This window comes from Lithobates pipiens, unplaced genomic scaffold (genome assembly GCF_037356315.1).
Source record: "Lithobates pipiens isolate NorthernLeopardFrog02 unplaced genomic scaffold, aLitPip1_a1.2 Scaffold_35, whole genome shotgun sequence".
In the NCBI taxonomy this organism is placed as follows: Eukaryota; Metazoa; Chordata; class Amphibia; order Anura; family Ranidae; genus Lithobates; species Lithobates pipiens.
This window is the reverse complement of record NW_027507811.1, coordinates 1,889,338-1,912,859: the sequence shown is the minus strand read 5'-3', so window position 1 is coordinate 1,912,859 and position 23,522 is coordinate 1,889,338. Positions and strand designations below refer to the sequence as shown.

The 23,522-nt window shown below is 42.7% G+C and overlaps 2 protein-coding genes across 2 annotated transcripts; both read left to right on the top strand.

Annotated features, from left to right (window-relative positions):
• The first annotated feature begins 4,782 nt into the window (after window positions 1-4,782).
• On the top strand, window positions 4,783-12,819 carry LOC143955433 (uncharacterized). Its single transcript, XM_077465481.1, has 5 exons — window positions 4,783-4,833; window positions 9,888-10,052; window positions 11,657-11,863; window positions 11,953-12,321; window positions 12,446-12,819. The coding sequence occupies exons 1-5, from the start codon at window positions 4,783-4,785 to the stop codon at window positions 12,647-12,649; spliced, it is 996 nt and encodes a 331-aa protein (XP_077321607.1). The 3' UTR covers window positions 12,650-12,819.
• A 502-nt stretch (window positions 12,820-13,321) lies between these two features.
• On the top strand, window positions 13,322-16,551 carry LOC143955230 (uncharacterized). Its single transcript, XM_077465312.1, has one exon. It carries the CDS (start codon window positions 13,527-13,529, stop codon window positions 16,266-16,268), a length of 2,742 nt encoding a protein of 913 aa, XP_077321438.1. The 5' UTR covers window positions 13,322-13,526; the 3' UTR covers window positions 16,269-16,551.
• The last annotated feature ends 6,971 nt before the right edge of the window (window positions 16,552-23,522 follow it).

Sequence of the window (23,522 nt, the reverse complement as noted above, 5' to 3'; positions counted from 1 at the left end):
CATTACTCTGCAGTGCAGTACCCCGCCATTACTCTGCAGTGCAGTACCCTGCCATTACTCTGCAGTGCAGTACCCTGCCATTACTCTGCAGTGCAGTACCCTGCCATTACTCTGCAGTGCAGTACCCTGCCATTACTCTGCAGTACCCTGCCATTACTCTGCAGTACCCCCCATTACTCTGCAGTACCCCCCAATACTCTGCAGTACCCCCCATTACTCTGCAGTACCCCCCAATACTCTGCAGTACCCGCCATTACTCTGCAGTACCCCCAATACTCTGCAGTACCCTGCTATTACTCTGTAGTACCCCGCCAATACCCCGCCAATACTCTGTAATACCCTGCCATAAATTGCCATACCCAGCCATACTCAGAGATACCCAGCCATACTCGGTGATACGCTGAAGTACCCAGCCATAGACGCCCCCCATCCCTCACCGCCCTCCGGTGCTTCTACCAACTCGCCAGTACAATCAAAGCCAGAATCTTTTTTTTATTTTTTATTTCAGGCTTCCCAGCCTAGAGGTGAGATGTGGGGTCATATTGACCCCCAGATTTCACTGTAAAGAGGACCTGTCACCCCATATTCCTATTACAAGGGATGTTTACATTTCTTGTAATAGGAATAAAAGTGATCAAAAATATATTTTTGGGGCAAAAAATGTCAAACTAAAATAAATAAAGTAAAATGAACAATAAAAAAATAAAATAAAAATTAAAGCGCCCATGTCCCCATGTGCTCGCATGTGCCACACATGTGAGGTATCGCCGAGAATGTTAGAGCGAGAGCAATAATTCTAGTCCTAGACCTCCTCTGCAACTCAAAACATGTAACCAGTAAAAAAATATTTAAAGCGTCGCCTATGGGGATTTTTTAAGTAGCGACGTTTGGCGCCATTCCACGGGCATGTGCAATTTTGAAGAGTGACATGTTTGATATCTATTTACTCAGCATAACTTCATCTTTCACTTTATGCAAACATTGGGCTAACAAGTGGTTAATAATAGAGCTTGCAGTCAGTAGTGTTAGGAGATAGTGCGTGCTGTCTGCGTGCTCTGTACCCAGTACATACCGCTATAATATAGGGCAGGCCCCTACTTTCAAACATCCAACTTACAAACATCTCCTACTTGCAAACGCAAGGAGACAGCAGCAAGTGAGATGAAAAAAGATGGACGACAAAACAAATTATACAGGGGTGATAACCCTTCCCTATGTTTTCCAAAAAGCTTAAAAATAGTTTTTTTGACTGGAGCTACACTTTAAAAATGTACCAGTTGGAAATGACAAACAGATTCAACTTAACACAACAAACCTACACAGTCCCTGTCTTGTTTGCACCGCCTGTATACTGCTGTTCTGAGTATATAGGGCCTGGGGGCCCCACGCATTTCCTTTTTTTAATATGGGTACCGGGTTCCCCTTAATATGTGTACAAGACCCAAATAGGCTGGTAATGGGCAGGGAGGGCTACCCATGCCATTTTTCTGAATGATTTTCAACCATATTGCAGGAACCAGATATAACATTAAAACCGCAAGCAGTTTTAAATGGTTTTATTTCCGTTTAATGTCATTTTGTGCAGGGACTGTTCTAAACACGGGAAACACGTGGCACTTCACAGGCATACTACAGACACCCCCCAGGCACCATATTTAAAGGAATATTTCACTTTTTTTTTTCACTTTAATCGTCATTAAAATCAGTGCTCCCGCAAAAATGGTAGTTTTTAAAACTTTTTTTTGCAGTGACCCATGTCCCCTGAGGCAGGAGGCAGGTCGCCAAACCCTTTTTAGCACACTATCTTGCATATTAGCCATTAAAATTAGTATTTTCCAATTCGAACGTTCGAGTCCCATAGACTTCAATGGGGTTCTAACGTTCGTACCGAACGCGGGGGTCGTTCGCAAGTTCTGGTGCGAACCGAACCGGGGGGTGTTCGGCTCATCCCTAGCCTTTAGTAAATCAACCTAGTCTATGAGATGTTTCTAAGGAATGCAGTTCCTCTAAAGGCCACAAGGTGGTGATCTCACTTCTACCCAGACAGGAAGTCTCTATGGTAGACAGGAAGTGATGTCATGTACAGACAGGAAGTGATGTCAGGTTATAAATAGGAAGTTCCGGGTGAGAGGTGAGTCGGGAGGAAGTAGAAAGGAGACCTCGCTTGAAGTTTCAGCAGAGGAGGTAATAAGATCTTATTCTCTATTTACACCCAGTAATCCCCCCGTCATGTCCGTCCTCTTCCTCCATAGTCACTGTGACGTCTTTTATCTCCAGCAGATGAAGATACACACATATATAGTGTGGGAACCTAGATTACCCCCTTCAGGGGCAGAACATTCCCCCACTTACGGGGCCGGAACATTCTCTTCAACTTTCTCACCTCATTAGTCTATACTAATAGACTATAAGATATTAGAGGATGGGTGTTTTTTTTGTTTTCCGTTAGATTTATGATGCATACTTTTGTATTTTATAAGCTGTATGTAGATATTTTGAGGGATAACTATTCCCGATGTCTGTGATGGTCCCACACAAGGGATGTGTCTGGATGGTGACGGTATCATTGTGTGTGTCAGGTTCCTATAAGGTGTCAGGATGTCACTGTCTATTTCTCCATGGAGGAGTGGGAGTATTTAGAAGGACACAAGGATCTCTACAAGGACGTCATGATGGACAATCAGCCGCCCCTCACATCACCGGGTAAGAGGAGACTTTATTGTAAAGGAGAGAGCAGTACGGAGGCTCCACCTAGATCCCCCATCATCTGATAAACACATAGAAACAATGTATTCAGTCAGTGTGTGTGTTTCCTACAGATGGATCCAGTAATGGGAACCCACCAGAGAGATGTCCCCGTCCTCTGTATTCCCGGGATTCCACACAGGAAGATCACACCATCCCCCACCATCATCAGGTAGTTGAGGAGCAATCATTGGTGGGAAAGGTTCATAGTGATTGGGAAGCCCAGAGAATTTAGGGGATTCCAATAACATGTTGACTGCTGAACCACATTATAAAAGATGTATTTAATATACAAGCCTATGGTTTTAGCCATAGGCAGGGGAGCAAGCATATACAGTACATACAGTACATGGTGAAGTCATTGCTCTACCTGAGGCTGGGAGCCTTAAAACATTTATACAATTCTAAAAGGAGGGGGAAGTCTTGTGCGTCTCTTTGAAGGTCTGATCAAGTTGTAATTGTATTTATATTCACACAGGGATGGTCATTTCGCACCTAGGTGTCACTTCCAGATTCTCTGGGAAAATACCTCTCACAGCTGGGGGTGTGATTGGCATTTCGACACTCTCAAGACAGCTATGAAAACACATCCTGTGTATTTGAAACAAATACACTTGCTTAATCAGAATACATGATTTTGATAATCATGACAAAATTGTTTATAAATAAATGGCGATTCCATTTACCCGCTCAATCCCATCTTTTGGTCAAATTAAAAATTGACCACATAACTAACAAAACATAAGATAACAGCACTAAACTAAACAATTCACATAGTGGTTCTGGACAGTTGGGTTCTTGACTATTCAGTATAGAGATTCTTTTGGTGACAGTTAAAGCTGTGTAGGGCCTAACTAGATGTGAATATTAAGTGTCAAGATAATGGGGAAGATGGAAAAAACTAAGTCTCATTAAAACATATAAAACCTAACACAAATGGCATTTTAAATAAAAGCAGATACAACTACAATTCCTATCAATCGCTCCAACATCTCTCTAACTGCCTAATCTTAGTTGAAATATATATTTTTCTAGTTCATATTTCTCCTAATTTATGTACGCAATTTACTTCTGCAGAAAAACCTCATTTTGCTTTTTTTGAAGGCTAAACAAAAATGTAAAAATACAAAAAAATCACTAAAATAAAAATTACACGTTGATCTAACAATGTATGAAGAACGCCAAGTCTTTTGTTGATTCCTCCGCTGTAACTTTGACAGCTAGTCTATAAGACTCCACTGCAACACCTTAAGAACGCATACAATGTTCATACATAATCTTCTTTTCTTCAGGACTATCGCAGTCCACATGACAAGAAACTTCCGGTAGGTGTGCAGATCTTTTTGTGTTTTTGATTTTCTTCTTAGACAGCTGACATGATAAGTATCAAAGTTCTTCAGACATTTACAAAGCTTTTGAAAGCACTCTTTTCCATCAATGCTGTTTGTGGCTGATGTCAAAAAGCCACGAAATCAGGGAGGAAATTTATGAAGATGGCGTCACTCAGATTGTTAGTCCAACATTTGATCATTAACAAAAATGCCCATAAAGCCGTTGAGTTTTTTACTGCTGAAGTAAATTTATGTTCTAGAGGCAAATACGATCTAGAAAAAAAAAGAAAAACGTAAGCCATTATCATTCAGTATAAAATATTATTCAACTGTCATTTAATCTAGACTATCCTGAATTCAATGAAACATTTATCATGAACAATAGGCTTCTCAGAGGGGGGGGCTGCTATCATATACATCTTGGATCAGTGATCCTACAGGAACGTAGACAAGAGAGCACAGAATACAGGATTTACAAGAATGACAGGGGTATAGTGCAGTACTGGGGTTCAGGGTTCACAGGAAGTCAGTTTCACAAGATACAGTTGATATACAAGGGTTCTAAGGCCGGAAGGATACCTAATGGTACTATCTGGGGAGAACACAGCATGTCCGCACATGAAAAAAATGGTGAGGGCCCTTGAAAGGGCCGAGGCGCAGAGTCTAAGGAACTGCCTTGTCTTCTCCAGAGCTCTTAATGGTAGAGATGGGTTGTGCTGCAAACAGTTCCCCGGTTGCGGCCCTCTTACTCACCCAGGTTTGTGCCTGGACACACACACAGACATTGGGGACAGATACACAAAGACACATAAGACGGCTAGAAATGAGTAGCCATGCAAACAGTCACACAGGAATCTATAAGTGAAGTTGCATGGTGTCACCGAACAGGAAACTAGCTTAAAATAGACTTGGAGACACAAAGGCAGACTTGCTTGGGACATTATTATTGAAAGCCTAAGGCAATCTGCTTCAGCTTGAAAAGGCAGTACTGGCTGGGCAAGTAGCTAATTCAATTAACAGGAGGTCTAATCTCAACCGCAGACCTTATAAGTTAAAGCATTGGAACTAAATGCTAATAGTAATACATCACACACATAGGTTGGACTTAATGGACTTCTCAACCTCACCTACTATATAATGCCAGCATACCTACTGATAACACTCAATGTAGTAATACTGACATACATGTAGTAATAATACATTCATTACTTTTTTTTTTTTTTTTTTTTTGTCATCATAGTTTAAACTAGAGCAGCAATTATTCAATTCAATCTTAATAAAAACTTTTCATCATAAAATAATATACAAAAACTATATAAGGCTCAGTTCCCACTATTGCGACTTAAAGTTGCAGAAACTTTGAAAAGGTTCTTGCGCTACCTTGATGCGACTCTGATCTAGAGACTGTGGAGATGAATCAAAGTCACACTCCAGAGTCTCTGAATTATGTGACTTTGGGGGGTCACTATAGTGGAAACATAGTCTAAGACAGGAGATGCTTAATTATCTAGGCCAGGGGTGCCAAACTCAATTTCATTGTGGGCCCCATCAGCATTATGATTGTCCTCAAAAGGGCCGGTTGTATCTGTACGATTAGATGTCCAACACATCCCCTCCCCTTACATTAGATGTCAAGAGCCACCCCACCATAGTCCCCAACTCTCCCTAACATCACAGTGCAACCCTTTTCCTTATGCTACTGCTGGGAAGAAGCTGCATGCATTGCTTGAAAGCAGAAAGTACAGGGTCTGAAGGAGGACCAGAGGAGGGCTGGAGCTCTCCTGCAGCTGCAGGAGAGGTGCGAGGGCCACATGAAATGGCCTGGAGGGCCGGATTCAGCCCATGGGCCTTGTTTGACACCTGTGATCTAGGGCATTGAAACTCTTAAAATTTCAAAAGTCATATACATCAGATCATAACACAACAAAAAAATTTTAACACTTCATACTGTAAATAGGAACAAGAAACTGGGCAGTATAGACTCAGATGGCTGCACCAATATTTAGCTAGTGGGGGGAGTGAAACCCATAAATGTTTACATATGAAAATAAAATAAAAATAAAAAATAAACTTTAGAACAATACTTCCATTGTTGAATTGTCTTTGAAGGCTGTGGTCTCCTGTTCTGAAGACCTTAAATAAATCAACTCAGGACATAGAACTAATCTGAGGAATAAGCATCAACATTTTAGTAACAAAACACATTATATTTTCCTCCTAAAAATAAAACAAACATTAGAGATATTTAACATTTTCTTTCTTAGATATTTTACCAGTGCACTTTTTCTAATACCCCAAAAAAAAATTGTTTGACGTCAAACTAAATGTTACCACGTGGATTTTATGTATGGTATACCATTACTATATAAAAAAAACTATTATTCACCATGGTTAAAAATGAGCAGCTCAAAAAAAACTGATTTTTTTTTTATTTTTTTTTTTTTTTTTTTTTTTTAGTTCCTCTTTGTCGACAGTTATACATCACCATACTGAGCATATTGGAAAACTTCTTCAGAAACAGTCTATGGAAACAAAGATTACCATTAATACACACAAACATGTAAATAAACATTATTAGGAGGTATTTAACCTTTAGGCAATATTATATTTCACACTAATTGTGTTGGACACTTGGGCCTCTGACCATTGACAGTGTAGCGGTTTCCATTACGCTGTTCCCGTGTGGTGATTCCACATCACATTCACCTTTGGTAACTATTAAAGGCATGTATGGCTTACCCATATGTGGATCCTGGAGGTGCTGATATGAGGAGGAAGGGACCAACCTTGGATTAGAAGCTGGTTTAGTAGCGCATCTAAGGAGTTTAGTAATACATATTTTAAGACAATAATAAGAAACATATATTGCCAGGAAGAAACCCATGACATAGAGGAGGACAGTTCCAATAGAATACAGAATATCAGAAAGCCATTTACCGAGATTACCAAAAAGATTGTTAAACCAGCCCTTGATACTATCAGAAATACCATCAAGCATGGATTTAGGCCTTTTCTTTAAGGCAGCCACAACTTCTTTTACCTTATTGATGTGATCAGTTATATTAATACTATAGTCAGGTATGTACGTACTGCAAGTGTCATTAATTAATGCACATACTCCTCCTTGTTCAGCTAACAAGTAATCGAGGGCCATTCTATTTTGTAGGGCCACTATTCAAAGCTGTTTTTGTTCTTCATTTAGCAGGATAACAGTTTCGGTCGTTTCATTCACTATTTTTTTTTTTTTTTCATTATTCGTGCCAGTCTCCTTATCATTTGTATAGTTTTGGCTGGGCCATACATGGGAAGTATTATAGCTGCTAATCTATCACCTTCACTAATATCAAAATGGTCTGGTACATATCCGTCTTCCCAGACTCCATCAGTCCCTTTAAGGAGATGATTGCTCACAGGTACTTCTCTATGTTTTCTATAGTGCCTTTGGGAGCTTCCTTTTGGGAGGTGCTTAAAATAGCTTACTTGTGGAAGCACATATCCTAAATAACAGGTGCCTTAAAGTATTTAGGGATAAATCGGTAAGCATTATTTCCACATATAAAGAATAAGTTTAAGGGGATTATGGTGCACTCATAGTATTTTAGCATTAAATGGGCCTGGAATACAATATCTTTCTGAGTCTGATTATCACTTATATTCAGACATTGAAGACGATCATATACATTTACTTTGACATTACCATTTTCCATCCATGCCTCCATGGGCTCATTCATACAAGTCCAATTAACAGTGTAATTTATTTCTTCTTGATTGATCTTCACACACTGGCAGTTAGATGGTGTGTTAGTACAATTCTTCAATTTATATTGACATTTGCTATGCCCTAGTTGATACACAGTAGTATTTTTATCAGGAATTACGATTGTTTTTTGTTTACCTCTAACTGTGATGGTAGTATTACTCCCCTGTACAAATGTACTCTTGTCTGTTCTCCTATAGCAGTATTTCCCTTTACCTGGATATTGGAGTGTTAATCTATACTGTTCAATAGAAAAATTGGCTTTACATACATCTCTAATACTAATGTTAAACTCACTAGTCTCATTATCCCAGTAAAATGGAGTTGTAGTCAGCAGATAGCCTTGCTTACCATGCTCTAGCTGTGCCCCACAAATCCAACAGTTGGTCTTGTTTAGCATAAAGGCAGTTACATTAAGTAAGGATAAATAATGATTTTGATCAACATGTAAAGCAGAGATTAGTGTTGTAAAAACAACATGAGAGTAATACCACCTTCATTCTGCAGGTTCTGTGACCTTTTTGCAATGGCTAGTGTGTATCCAGGGGTCTTTGGATTAGAGTTTCACTGCTGTGTGTGTCACTAGTTGCACCTGAAATGGGCCCTCGTACCTGGGTTCAAGCCCTTTTCGTACGTGTTTCTTTACCACCACCCAATCTCCTGGGTTTAGAGTATGAGCTCCTGGGTCTGAGTTTGGATCATACCCAGAGGGTGCCTCTTCCAGGTATACTGCTACCCGGCCATAGTAAATGCAAAATAACGCTGACACTCTATGGTAATAGGAACAGAAAAATATGCATTAGCCAAATCAATAACAAATCATGTACCAACCGGTATACAGTTGGTTGTCCTGGTTCACCCTTTTTTTTTTTTTTTTTTTTTAACTGGAAATAGAGGAGTATTTGCAGGTGAAGTACATTTGGCAACTACATCCTTTTCCAGATATCGGTCAAGTTGTAATTGTATCCCTTCTATCTGTTATGGATTCAGGGGATACTGGGGCTTACGTGGAAGGTGAGCTCCTTCCTTTAGTTTGACATGTACAGGTGACACATTCAACAATCCAACATCATACCTGTCAATTGCCCATAGAGTTTCAGGTACTTGACTCAAGCCAGGAATGTCAGCTGTATCTACACATTTAGCTAGTAGTATGGCAGCAGAAGCTTGATTTAACACCTCATCAGATAGGGGGGTTGTTACTTTAATTCCATCAGGTGTATATTGAATGCAGGCCTGTATTTGTGACAACACCTCTGACCCTAGAAGATTCTCAGGAGTAGATGAGGACACTAAGAGACTAGTAATGATCTCTGTTTGGTTTCCTAATTTCAGTTTAACAGGTTTGGTTTCTTGAAGTGGGCATGGAACTCCTCCCAGTCCAATTCCATTAATTATTTTTCCTCTCAGTATACTAGAAGGTATATTTTCTGCTTTTAGAACCGTTTTGGCCGCCCCAGAATCCACCAGTCAAAATTAACATGTGGAAAATTAGAAAAAGTAAGGGGTACAAAAGCATCTTGACTGCTATTACCTTTGAGAGAAACATCAGCATACATAATTTTCTCAAAAGCTTTATTAGACACTGGTTGGCCTTCTTGTCAATATCTACCCAGGTAAGAGGACTCCCTTTGTTCTAGTTCAGGTTCATTTTGAGGTTTAGCTTGATCATTCTTGATTTTTTTTATGACCACTATTTTCAGGTACAAATTTACCATACATACATTACTCTCTGTGGTCTGGCTTTCTCTTTTCTATGTTTCTAGCCAAATCCATTATAGAAAAGGACCCCATTGTCCTCCATTCTGGTCTTATATTTATTCTGTCACTCACTTTTTTGTTAAACCCGCTCATCAAAGCACTTCTAAGGATAATCAACTGTTTTGCTGATACAGAACTTTGGGCATGTTAATACAACTAACATGACATAACAATCCATGGATCTCATACACATATATACAACAAACATAACTCTCACACTTAACCTGTAGACAAAAATATTATGCAGGACAATAAGTTTCTTTCATTTCCTCTTTTTTTTTTTTTTTTTATAGCCTTTTAGTGGTACAACACCCCTGTGTGCTTTTGTTCCATTCCTTGAGGGACTCGGCCACTCCTGTTCCCAAGGTGAATCCTTGGCAATCCAGGAGAAGCTGTGGGATCACACAGACCCCAATCTGGGGTGTACTCGGTGGTACAATTCCCCATCTCACACGGTGGTGAGACTTCCTCAAGAATTCATCTATTATTAAATCCAATGGTCACACAGATACAATTTTACTTAATAATAGCAGGAACTGTATATCTGGCCTCCAATCCTGGCCAAGGATATGTACCAGATACACTGTACTAATCAGTCACACAGACCGACAGGCACACAACTGAGGGGGGGGGTGTTAGTCACAGAGGCTGCTAAAAAAAAAAAAGAAGGAAGATGTAACACACTCCTTTCTAAAAAAAAAAGAAACAGTCCACTTATATGCAAGATACATGGCAGCACATATGATAGGCACACAACTGAATAGGGTCACACAGACAGATTAAAACAGTTCACAAATGTTACAAGCACCCCTTTAGACAAGCCACTCATGCAGGACACACAGCATCACATATTCCAACAAATGGGGCAGTACAGTAACAAAAACATGTCAATATGAGAAAATTCTAGAGTATAGAATCTGATAGTTCTGCTTCCTAAAGTCTTCTACATCAGCTTATAGGCACTGTGCAGAATAGGAGAGATAGTACATCTGCTCATGGTGTAGTTTTATGGAGAACTACGCAGACGCGAAATGAAAAATAGAATTTCATTCAAAACTGGTACTATGGTTTCAAGCGGCGCTGTTTTTTAAGCAGGCCGTCACCCTCAGCAATAAACCAGGGCCTCACCACACATAGCACCTTATCAGCCAGAACCTATGAATGATCCCTTGAGTCCGAAGACCCGATTCTTGACCTGGCTGGTCACCCAGACGCAGGAAATGCAAAAATCCTAGCTAAGCACACATTGCACCTGAAATAGGGCAAGTCATTCACACAGAACACACACTTGCAAGGACAGTAATAAGTACAGGTAGTATGGAAAGTAAAAAGAAACATAACAAAATTCAACAGTCAAGGTTCTTGGAAAGAGTACTTCTACATGACACCGACTTACAGAAATAGGCACAGCACAAGGTGAAGTCGCAGTAAGCAAAAAATTAGCTTACCTTTAAGTGAATTCCCAGCTTGTGCTGCTCCATTTCTTTGCAATGTCTGTAGAGTTTCTTTTCCGGCATTCGAAGGACCATTTTGATTGGGAAGCCCAGAGAATTTAGGGGATTCCAATAACATGTTGACTGCTGAACCACATTATAAAAGATGTATTTAATATACAAGCCTATGGTTTTAGCCATAGGCAGGGGAGCAAGCATATACAGTACATACAGTACATGGTGAAGTCATTGCTCTACCTGAGGCTGGGAGCCTTAAAACATTTATACAATTCTAAAAGGGGGGGGGAGTCTTGTGCGTCTCTTTGAAGGTCTGATCAAGTTGTAATTGTATTTATATTCACACAGGGATGGTCATTTCGCACCTAGGTGTCACTTCCAGATTCTCTGGGAAAATACCTCTCACAGCTGGGGGTGTGATTGGCATTTCGACACTCTCAAGACAGCTATGAAAACACATCCTGTGTATTTGAAACAAATACACTTGCTTAATCAGAATACATGATTTTGATAATCATGACAAAATTGTTTATAAATAAATGGCGATTCCATTTACCCGCTCAATAGTAAAGCTATTTCGTTACAATTAATGTTTAATTATATATTTTTAGGGTGGAAACCTGGAGGATAATAATATTGTTGTTAAAGAAGAGTATAAAGAGGAGGATGAGGAGTATGGAGTGATGGAGGAGTTTTCAGAAGGACACAAGGATATGATGGAGCCACCAAATACCAGGAACCCACCAGAGAGATGTCCCCGTCCTCTGTATTCCCGGGATTCCACACAGGAAGATCACACCATCCCCCACCATCATCAGGTAGATGAGGAACAATCACTGATAGTATCATTAGGATCTGTACATTATCTGCATTGTTACCATTGATGTCATTTTTATTATATATTCAGAGTGGAAACCTGAGAGATCCTAAAGTTGAGGTCAAAGAAGAGATAAAAGAGGAGGATGATGAGGATGGGGTGATGGAGGAGTCTCTAAAAGGACACCATAATCTGTACCAGGACACCATGGAGGAGTCATCCAGATACAGGAACCCACCAGAGAGATGTCCCCGTGGAAACCTCGGGGATGATAATATTGATGTTAAAGAAGAGTATAAAGAGGAGGATGAGGAGTATGGAGTGATGGAGGAGTTTTCAGAAGGACACAAGGATATGATGGAGCCACCAAATACCAGGAACCCACCAGAGAGATGTCCCCGTCCTCTGTATTCCCGGGATTCCACACCGGAAGATCTCACCATCCCCCACTGTTACAAGGTTGGTGGGACGGAGAATCTAGAACATGGACTAATGGGATGATGTGTGGATTTCTTATATGATGTCATAATAATAAAGTTTATATTTTTCAGATGATATTTTCTCTCTCATTTTCTTGGTTTAGAGTGGAGATCCAATGGATATAGAATTTGAGGTGAAATCAGAAGAAGAAGAGAGGTATGTGAGGGATGATCAGCAGTCTATGGAGGAGGATGGAATAACGGGGACATTTATAGAGGAGGACACTCCTACAGAGATCAGCACAGGTGGGTCATTAACACTAAATCCATTCCTCCACCCATACTGCTCACTGATTGGTCCAGAGTAGGGCGGGGGCTGGGGGGTATCAGCCTGTAATAAGGGTTGTGTCCTCCAGCGTTTTCCTAGTGGGAATCACTATAAGCTTCCCGCTGCTGTAGAGCATCCATACTCCTGTACGCCAGTCACCCTATGAGCCCTGCACCTCAGTTCTGTAAGTGTCTGGGCTGCATGCACGGATAAGGGTCTGGTTTGGGTTTTGGGGGGGCCCCATGTCCTTTTTATTTTTTTTTGCCGTGGGGTTCCCCTTAATATCCATACCAGACCTAAAGGGCAGATTTTTTTCCTATTGCCAGGAATTTAAATGTAATTTCATTCATTTTTATTCCTTTATAAATGTCAGTTTTGCTGCAGCAGGTTCTATACATGGTACAGATGCGCCACTCTACAGGCAGACTAAAGGGACCACCCAGGCATGATATTTTAAAGGAATTTTTCATTTTTATTGTTTAACTTTAAGCATCATTAAAATGATTGGTCCTGAAAAAACAATATTTAATATATATATATATTTTTCACCCCATACATGTCCCCCAGGGCAGTGCCTGGACCTCCATACACTTTTTATGGTCAATAATGTGCATATAAATCTTCATAATGGGAAATTTAGATTTTTCTAATTCGGGTCCCATAGACTTTAGTAGAGTTGTAGTGCGAACCGAACTGAGGGGTTTTCAGCCCATCTGTAATGAGTGATAGAGGGGGAGGGGACACTCGTCCTATAATCCCCTCATCACTGTCACTCCTATAGAAGACAGTTCTCGTTGTTTCCTCACTCTCTGACTAAGGTCCATGAATAAAGAAATGATCTGGTAGGAGATCAGAGGACCCATTTACTAGTTACCTTGAGGGGGGAATTGTAAGATCCTCAGAGACAAAGCTGCCTGATGTGGGCGGAGTCCTGGTTTAGGGGAACCAATCAGCTGATGTCTAGTAATAATCTTTGTATTTCTATTTTAGTAGATGGACGGGAGATGAGGAAAACCTCAGAGGATTGTCTCACTTTGTCTCCAGACTGTAAAGTAGAAGATGAGGACATCACACAGTATAGTCCAGGAGAAAACCCGACTACCTCAAATGTCCATCCGGCACCACACAGTGTAGATGGACCATCGTATTCCTCTTATCCCGAGGAACCTCAGACTGTGCGGGACGGTGCCGGACCATCGTATTCCTCTTACCCTGAGGAACCTCAGACTGTGCGGGACGGTGCCGGACCATCGTATTCCTCTTATACTGAGGAACCTCAGACTGTGCGGGACGGTGCCGGACCATCGTATTCCTCTTATCCCGAGGAACCTCAGACTGTGCGGGACGGTGCCGGACCATCGTATTCCTCTTATCCTGAGGAACCTCAGACTGTGCGGGATGGTGCCCTCCTTACAACAGAGGATGTGTTTCCTTGTCCTGAGTGTGGGAAGTGTTTCAATTGGAAAGGCAATCTTAAGGTACATATGAGAACTCACACTGGTGAGAAACCGTTTTCCTGCTCTGAGTGCGGGAAACGTTTTACACAGAAGTCCCATCTTTTATCACACCAGACATCTCACACGGGAGAGAAGCTTTTTTTCTGTCCTACGTGTGGGAAATGTTTTGCACGGAAATCAATTTTTATCACACACTGGAGATCTCATAAGCAAAATAGTCCAGGAGAAAACCCGACTCCCTCAAATGTCCATCCGGCACCACACAGTGTAGATGGACCATCGTATTCCTCTTATCCCGAGGAACCTCAGACTGTGCGGGACGGTGCCGGACCATCGTATTCCTCTTATCCCGAGGAACCTCAGACTGTGCGGGACGGTGCCGGACCATCGTATTCCTCTTATCCTGAGGAACCTCAGACTGTGCGGGACGGTGCCGGACCATCGTATTCCTCTTATCCTGAGGAACCTCAGACTGTGCGGGACGGTGCTGGACCATCGTATTCCTCTTATCCTGAGGAACCTCAGACTGTGCGGGACGGTGCCGGACCATCGTATTCCTCTTATTCTGAGGAACCTCAGACTGTGCGGGACGGTGCCGGACCATCGTATTCCTCTTATTCCGAGGAACCTCAGACTGTGCGGGACGGTGCCGGACCATCGTATTCCTCTTATCCCGAGGAACCTCAGACTGTGCGGGACGGTGCCGGACCATCGTATTCCTCTTATCCTGAGGAACCTCAGACTGTGCGGGACGGTGCCGGACCATCGTATTCCTCTTATTCTGAGGAACCTCAGACTGTGCGGGACGGTGCCGGACCATCGTATTCCTCTTATTCCGAGGAACCTCAGACTGTGCGGGACGGTGCCGGACCATCGTATTCCTCTTATCCCGAGGAACCTCAGACTGTGCGGGACGGTGCCGGACCATCGTATTCCTCTTATCCCGAGGAACCTCAGACTGTGCGGGACGGTGCCGGACCATCGTATTCCTCTTATTCCGAGGAACCTCAGACTGTGCGGGACGGTGCCGGATCATCGTATTCCTCTTATCCCGAGGAACCTCAGACTGTGCGGGACGGTGCCGGACCATCGTATTCCTCTTATCCCGAGGAACCTCAGACTGTGCGGGACGGTGCCGGACCATCGTATTCCTCTTATCCTGAGGAACCTCAGACTGTGCGGGACGGTGCCGGACCATCGTATTCCTTTTATCCTGAGGAACCTCAGACTGTGCGGGACGGTGCCGGACCATCGTATTCCTCTTATCCTGAGGAACCTCAGACTGTGCGGGACGGTGCCGGACCATCGTATTCCTCTTATCCTGAGGAACCTCAGACTGTGCGGGACGGTGCCGGACCATCGTATTCCTTTTATCCTGAGGAACCTCAGACTGTGCGGGACGGTGCCGCCCTTACAAAAGATAAGAGGTTTGCCTGTCCAGAATGCGGGAAGTGTTTTTTAGATAAGTCCAATCTTCGCACTCATCAGCGACTGCACACGGGGGAGAAGCTGTATTCCTGTCCTATGTGCGGTAAATGTTTTATACAAAAAGCAGAGCTTGTCACACATGAGAGGTCTCACACGGGGGAGAAGCCGTATTCTTGTTCTGAGTGCGGGAAATGTTTTACAAGTAAATACACCCTCAGTGCACATAAAATGTCTCACACGGGGGAGAAGACACATTCCTGTCCTGTGTGCGGGAAACGTTTTTCAATGAACTCTGATCTTTACAAACATCTGAAGTCTCACACAGGGGAAAATCTGTATTCCTGTCCTGAGTGTGGGAAATGTTTTCTATCGGCATCCCCTCTTTACATACATCAGAGAATGCACACGGGGGAGAAGCCGTATTCCTGTCCTGAGTGCGGGAAATGTTTTTCAGTGAAGTCCCATCTTTACCTACATCAGAGATCGCACACGGGGGAGAAGCCGTATTCCTGTCCTGAGTGTGGAAAAAAATTTGCATTGAAGAGCCAACTACACACACATCTGAGGTCTCACACGGGGGAGAAGCCATATTCTTGTCCTGAGTGCGGGAAATGTTATTCAGTGAAGTCCCATCTTTATAGACATCAGAGCTCTCACATGAGGCAAAAGCCACTTTCCTCTCCTGAGAATGGGAATTGTCCGTCACAGAAGTCCTCTGTTTACAGTCATCTGAGATTGGACACGGAGGAGAATGAACTTTCCTGGTCTGAGTGAGGGAAATGTTCCTCACTGAAATCCTTTCTGTACATCAGGGGGTCCCACACAACCCTGGAGGTGTATTAGTGAGTGCGGGAAATGTCTTCTATATGAATGTTACTGGACATGTGGGGAAGAAGCACCCCCTGATATACACCTCAGATATACTCCATGGCTGATCTTCATCATAGAAGAAACAGTTGATAAGGAGATCAGAGATCACCAAAGACATGGATGAAGTGTTGTACCGTGTCGGCCATTGATAGCAGGAGAAAAATAAAAATGGAGTCATTACCTCTCATTGGCTGAGTACATTTTGTGGTGTAAACTCTTTCAAGAGGTCTGTTTTCTCAAGTCGTCTTCCAGGACGAAACACGTTAACCCCCACCACTTAAAAGGTGGTCCTCTAGGCTTATTATAATAAAAATTGAGTCATTACCTCTCATTGGCTGAGTACATTTTGTGGTGGAAGCTTTCGCCATGTTTTATTTAATTCTGTGTTTTTTTTATATTCATCAGCTCCATCTATTGGCTATAATGTACTATTTTGCTATTTTTCCGATTGCAGTATTTCAGAAAAAATTATGGCCACTAGATGTCTTGAAGAGATTTGAGATCCCATTAACACTTAATCAGCGACATCAGCATAAGGGGCTTAATATCTGCTGCTAATCTAGGACTGATTAATTTTGATAAATGTTAGCCGGTCAATGGAGTCTGTGGACAGAAACGCTCCTTTATCTGTCACAAAACCTCCAGCAGCACTGAATACCGTTCGGAAAAAATTGAGTCACTTACCTCTCATTGGCTGAGTACATTTTGTGGTGTAAACTCTTGTAACAGGTCTGTTTTCTGAAGTCGTCTTCCAGGATGAAAAAACGTTAACCCCACCACTTAAAAGGCGGCCCTCTAGGCCCTTTAAAATAAAAATGGAGTCATTACCTCTTATTGGCTGAGTACATTTTGTGGTGGAAGATTTCACAAACACTTAAAGGTCTGTTTGTTAAAAATAATCATTAGACAAACCTTATGTGACACACATTCCCCCACCCCCTCCCCCAATGGTCCTGAGTTTTGGCTGCATTTTAATGAATTTTAATTTTAGTGAATTTTAATAAATAAGTAAATGACACAACAGCGGCACTCACAAATATGTACACACCACAGAAACGAAATATATAAACAATCACATATGTGATAAGATGCTTCTTTGCTGTTCAACCTGTTTAATGGACACCAGTGATGCATCTACAGCGCCTTGCAAAAGTATTCACACCCCTTGAAATTCCCCACAGGTGAGTGTGAGTCTGGAATCTGGGTCAGGGTTAACTGCAGGTCAGGGCTGGATGACTCACAGAGGCAGGTCTCTGGTGCCTCCCCCCCCCACCTTGATCTGGAAGTTTGGAAAAACTTCTGGAAGCTAGAGGGCGGAGGGTTGATCCCTGCAGCTATGAGTTTGATGGTACTTTCCAGAGAGAATCATTTTATTGGGTCCCGGCACAGCTCGGAGGTACAAATTTTCAAATCGTAAGCAACAAAGAAAGGTGCTACTACCCCAAGTTTAATTAAACTCCTCCTGAGCTGTCGGGTGCAGGATGTGCAGTCGCTCGGCTGCCAATGTGATTAAATAGATAAAGAACAAGCCGCATCTCCATACATGCTCTTCAAATCAGTTCAAATTTATTGTATCTCCATAAAAGATAAAAGCACAGCAGAGGTCGACGCGTTTCAGCATGTAGTCGACGCGTTTCAGCATGTATGGCGTAGCAGATTGTTCTTTATCTAACAAATTTGCAAATCACCTCTCTGTGATTTGTTTAATTAGATTGGCCCTCAAGGGCCCAGGTGGTCGGGTATAAAATTAACAGCAAATAACCTTTTGTTGTGAAGAATACAGCTGGAATGGTCAGACCCTGGTCTGGTGGTCAATATCTCAGCCCTAATACTGCATGTGTGTGTGTGTATATATATATATATCCTACATCAACTTTGCCTACAATAGGAGCGTAGTGGTCAGGGATGGGCGGAACCCCCCCCCCCGTTTGGTTCACAGCAGAACTCCCAAACAGAGAAAAATATCGCCCCTGAGCCGCAAACTCTATTAACGTCTAATGGGACCCCGAACATGAAAAATCTAAAGTCCCCATTTTGAAGGCCTATGTAAGTGATTGGCCATAAACAGGGGTATGCGGAACCGGGTACTGCCCTGGGGGACATCTATCAATGCAATTTAAAATAAATAAATAAAAAAAGATTGTTTTTAAAGGAGCATTTATTTTAATGATGTTTCAATTAAGACAGAAAAAATATATAGTGAATGGGGGGGCCCCTTTAGTCTGCCTGTAAACTGGTGGATCTGTACCATGTATAGAACCTGCTGCAGCAAAACTGATATTTGTAAAGAAAAAATAAATGATATTTAATCTGATTATCATGGCTACAAGCCATTTCCGGCAATACAAAAAAAGGAAAAAAAAACACAGTGGGGTGCCCCCCCCCCTCAATGCATACCAGGCCCTTTAGGTCTGGTATTGATTTTAAGGGGAACCCTACGCCAAAATTAAAAAAAAATAGTTGTCGCCCCCCCAAAATCCATATCAAACCCTTATCCGAGCACGCAGCCAGGAAAGTGGGGGACCAGCAAGCACCCCCCCTCCTGAAATATATCAGGCCACATGTCCTCAACAGGGGGGTATATTGGGGAAGGGGGGAGCTCTGCCCCCCACCCAAAAACACCTTGTCCCCATGGTTGATGGGGACAAAGGCCTCTTCTCGACATCCCTGGGCGGTGGTTGTGGGGGTATGTGGGCGGGGAGTTTATCGCAATCTAGAATCCCCCAGATCCCCTTCCATAGTGTGAATGAGTGTGGTGTACCCCTGCCCATTCAGCAAAAAAGTGTCAAAATAAAAACAGGAGGCAGTTTTTTTAAACTTTCCCACTGAGCGCACAGAAAATTTGGGCAATGTTTGCCCATCCCTATCAGGAACATGTCCTATACAGCCCTGTGTACAGAGTGCAGTGGTCAGAAGTATATCATATACAGCCCTGTGTGCAGTGGTCAGGAGTATATCATATACAGCCCTGTGTACAGTGTGCAGTGGTTGGGAGTATATCATATACAGCCCTGTGTATGGAGTGCAGTGGTCAGGGCTGTATATAATATACTCCTGTGTATATAGTGCAGCGGTCAGGCATATATCATATACATCCCTGCATATAGAGTGCAGTTGTCAGGAGTATATCATATACAGCCCTGTGTATAGAGTGCAATTGTCAGGAGTATATCCTATACAGGCCTGTGTAAAGAGTGCAGCGGTCAGGAATATATCATATACAGTCCAATGTATAGAGTGCAGTGGTCAGGAGTATATCATATACAGCCCAGGGTACAGAGGGCAGTGGTCAGGAACATGTTATATATGGCCCTGTGCATAGAGTTCAGTGGTCAAGTAAAGTAGAGTATTAGGACCATGCCAGCCATACCCTCCCGAGTACACATGTGAGACTTTTTCACAGCCTAACCACATAGAGGAGCCCAAAATCCAAGGAGCACCTATCACATGTCTGGAGGTCCTGGAGCATGACAGGGGAAACCCCCCAAAAAAATGACCCCGTTTTTGGAAAGAAAATACTCCAAGGCGTTTTATGAAAGCCATAGTGTGTCTTTTGAAAATTAATTTTTTTTGTCGCAAGTTTTTGGGAAATGCAGAAAAGAAAATGTATCTTTTTACAAAAAGTTGTCAATTAATGAGATCCTAAGGTTGGGTTATCCCTGAATGCGGCCTCCCCCTTGTCCAGGGGCAATGATGAGCAAACTTACCCCGTATGTAAGGTGAGTGGACCTGTTCAAGGTGCCCAGCATAACCCATAAGAACCCACCACAGGGCAGGCCTCTCATGTGACCCACACTTGGCACCCAACATGGGGAGGAACATGGAGAGAGTGTCACCCGTGTGCCTTACATACAGTACATACACACAGCACAAGACCGGGTTCACACTGTGGGGTTAAATTACTAAAGGCTAATAGACCTTTGCAAATGCTGTTGCTCCAGAGCTTAGTAAATTAGGGAAAGCTCTGCTGATTTCCATCATCCAAACATGTGTAAGCAAAATTGCTGTTTTTTTTTCCCCCTTGAATGTGATTGGGAATTTTTGGCAAAGTCAAGCTTCACCTGATTTGCTAAGCTGCACTTGCAAGGTGGAAGGTCTATGTGCCTTTAGTAAATCAACCTAGTGTTTGAGATGTTTCTAAGGAATGCAGTTCCTCTAAAGGCCACAAGGTGGTGATCTCACTTCTACCCAGACAGGAAGTCTCTATGGTAGACAGGAAGTGATGTCATGTACAGACAGGAAGTGATGTCAGGTTATAAATAGGAAGTTCCGGGTGAGAGGTGAGTCGGGAGGAAGTAGAGAGGAGACGTTGCTTGAAGTTTCAGCAGAGGAGGTAATAAGATCTTATTCTCTATTTACACCCAGTAACTCCCCGTCATGTCCGTCCTCTTCCTCCATAGTCACTGTGACGTCTTTTATCTCCAGCAGATGAAGATACACACATATATATTGTGGGAACCTAGATTACCCCCTTCAGGGGCAGAACATTCCCCCACTTACGGGGCCGGAACATTCTCTTCAACTTTCTCACCAATAACCTTCTCACCTCATCAGTCTATACTAATAGACTATAAGATATTAGAGGATGGGTGTTTTTTTTGTTTTCCGTTAGATTTATGATGCATACTTTTGTATTTTATAAGCTGTATGTAGATATTTTGAGGGATAACTATTCCCGATGTCTGTGATGGTCCCACACAAGGGATGTGTCTGGATGGTGACTGTATCATTGTGTGTGTCAGGTTCCTATAAGGTGTCAGGATGTCACTGTCTATTTCTCCATGGAGGAGTGGGAGTATTTAGAAGGACACAAGGATCTCTACAAGGACGTCATGATGGACAATCAGCCGCCCCTCACATCACCGGGTAAGAGGAGACTTTATTGTAAAGGAGAGAGCAGTACGGAGGCTCCACCCATCCCCCATCATCTGATAAACACATAGAAACAATGTATTCAGTCAGTGTGTGTGTTTCCTACAGATGGATCCAGTAATGGGAACCCCCCAGAGAGATGTCCCCGTCCTCTGTATTCCCGGGATTCCACACAGGAAGGTCACACCATCCCCCACCATCATCAGGTAGGTGAGGAACAATCACTGATAGTATCATTAGGATCTGTACATTATCTGCATTGTTACCATTGATGTCATTTTTATTATATATTCAGAGTGGAAACCTGAGAGATCCTAAAGTTGAGGTGAAAGAAGAGATAAAAGAGGAGGATGATGAGGATGGGGTGATGGAGGAAGAGCACAAAGATCTGTACCAGGACACCATGGAGGAGTCATCCAGATACAGGAACCCACCAGAGAGATGTCCCCGTGGTAACCTCGGGGATGATAATATTGATATTAAAGAAGAGTATAAAGAGGAGGATGAGGAATATGGAGTGATGGAGGAGTTTTCAGAAGGACACAAGGATATGATGGAGCCACCAAATACCAGGAACCCACCAGAGAGATGTCCCCGTCCTCTGTATTCCCGGGATTCCACACAGGAAGATCTCACCATCCCCCACTGTTACAAGGTTGGTGGGACGGAGAATCTAGAACATGGACTAATGGGATGATGTGTAGATTTCTTATGTGATGTCATAATAATAAAGTTTCTATCTTACAGATGATATTCTCTCTAATTTTCTTGGTTTAGAGTGGAGATCCAATGGATATAGAATTTGAGGTGAAATCAGAAGAAGAAGAGAGGTATGTGAGGGATGATCAGCAGTCTATGGAGGAGGATGGAATAACGGGGACATTTATAGAGGAGGACACTCCTACAGAGATCAGCACAGGTGGGTCATTAATACTAAATCCATTCCTCCACCCATACTGCTCACTGATTGGTCCAGAGTAGGGCGGGGGCTGGGTGATATCAGCCTGTAATAAGGGTTGTGTCCTCCAGCGTTTTCCTAGTGGGAATCACTATAAGATTCCCGCTGCTGTAGAGCATCCATACTCCTGTATGCCAGTCACCCTATGAGCCCTGCACCTCAGTTCTGTAAGTGTCTGGGCTGCATGCACGGATAAGGGTCTGGTATGGGTTTTGGGGGGGCCCCATGTCCTTTTTATTTTTTTTGCCGTGGGGTTCCCCTTAATATCCATACCAGACCTAAAGGGCAGATTTTTTTCCTATTGCCAGGAATTTAAATGTAATTTCATTCATTTTTATTCCTTTATAAATGTCAGTTTTGCTGCAGCAGGTTCTATACATGGTACAGATGCGCCACTCTACAGGCAGACTAAAGGGACCCCCCAGGCATGATATTTTAAAGGAATTTTTAATTTTTATTGTTTAACTTTAAGCATCATTAAAATGATTGGTCCTGAAAAAACAATATTTAAAATATATATATATTTTTCACCCCATACAAGTCCCCCAGGGCAGTGCCCGGACCTCCATACACTTTTTATGGTCAATAATGTGCATATAAATCTTCATAATGGGAAATTTAGATTTTTCTAATTCGGGTCCCATAGACTTTAGTAGAGTTGTAGTGCGAACCGAACTGAGGGGTTTTCAGCCCATCTGTAATGAGTGATAGAGGGGGAGGGGACACTCGTCCTATAATCCCCTCATCACTGTCACTCCTATAGAAGACAGTTCTCGTTGTTTCCTCACTCTCTGACTAAGGTCCATGAATAAAGAAATGATCTGGTAGGAGATCAGAGGACCCATTTACTAGTTACCTTGAGGGGGGAATTGTAAGATCCTCAGAGACAAAGCTGCCTGATGTGGGCGGAGTCCTGGTTTAGGGGAACCAATCAGCTGATGTCTAGTAATAATCTTTGTATTTCTATTTTAGTAGATGGACGGGAGATGAGGAAAACCTCAGAGGATTGTCTCACTTTGTCTCCAGACTGTAAAGGAGAAGATGAGGACATCACACAGTATAGTCCAGGAGAAAACCCGACTACCTCAAATGTCCATCCGGGACCACACAGTGTAGATGGACCATCGTATTCCTCTTATCCCGAGGAACCTCAGACTGTGCGGGACGGTGCCGGACCATCGTATTCCTCTTATCCTGAGGAACCTCAGACTGTGAGGGATGGTGCCGGACCATCGTATTCCTCTTATCCTGAGGAACCTCAGACTGTGCGGGACGGTGCCGGACCATCGTATTCCTCTTATCCTGAGGAACATCAGACTGTGCGGGAC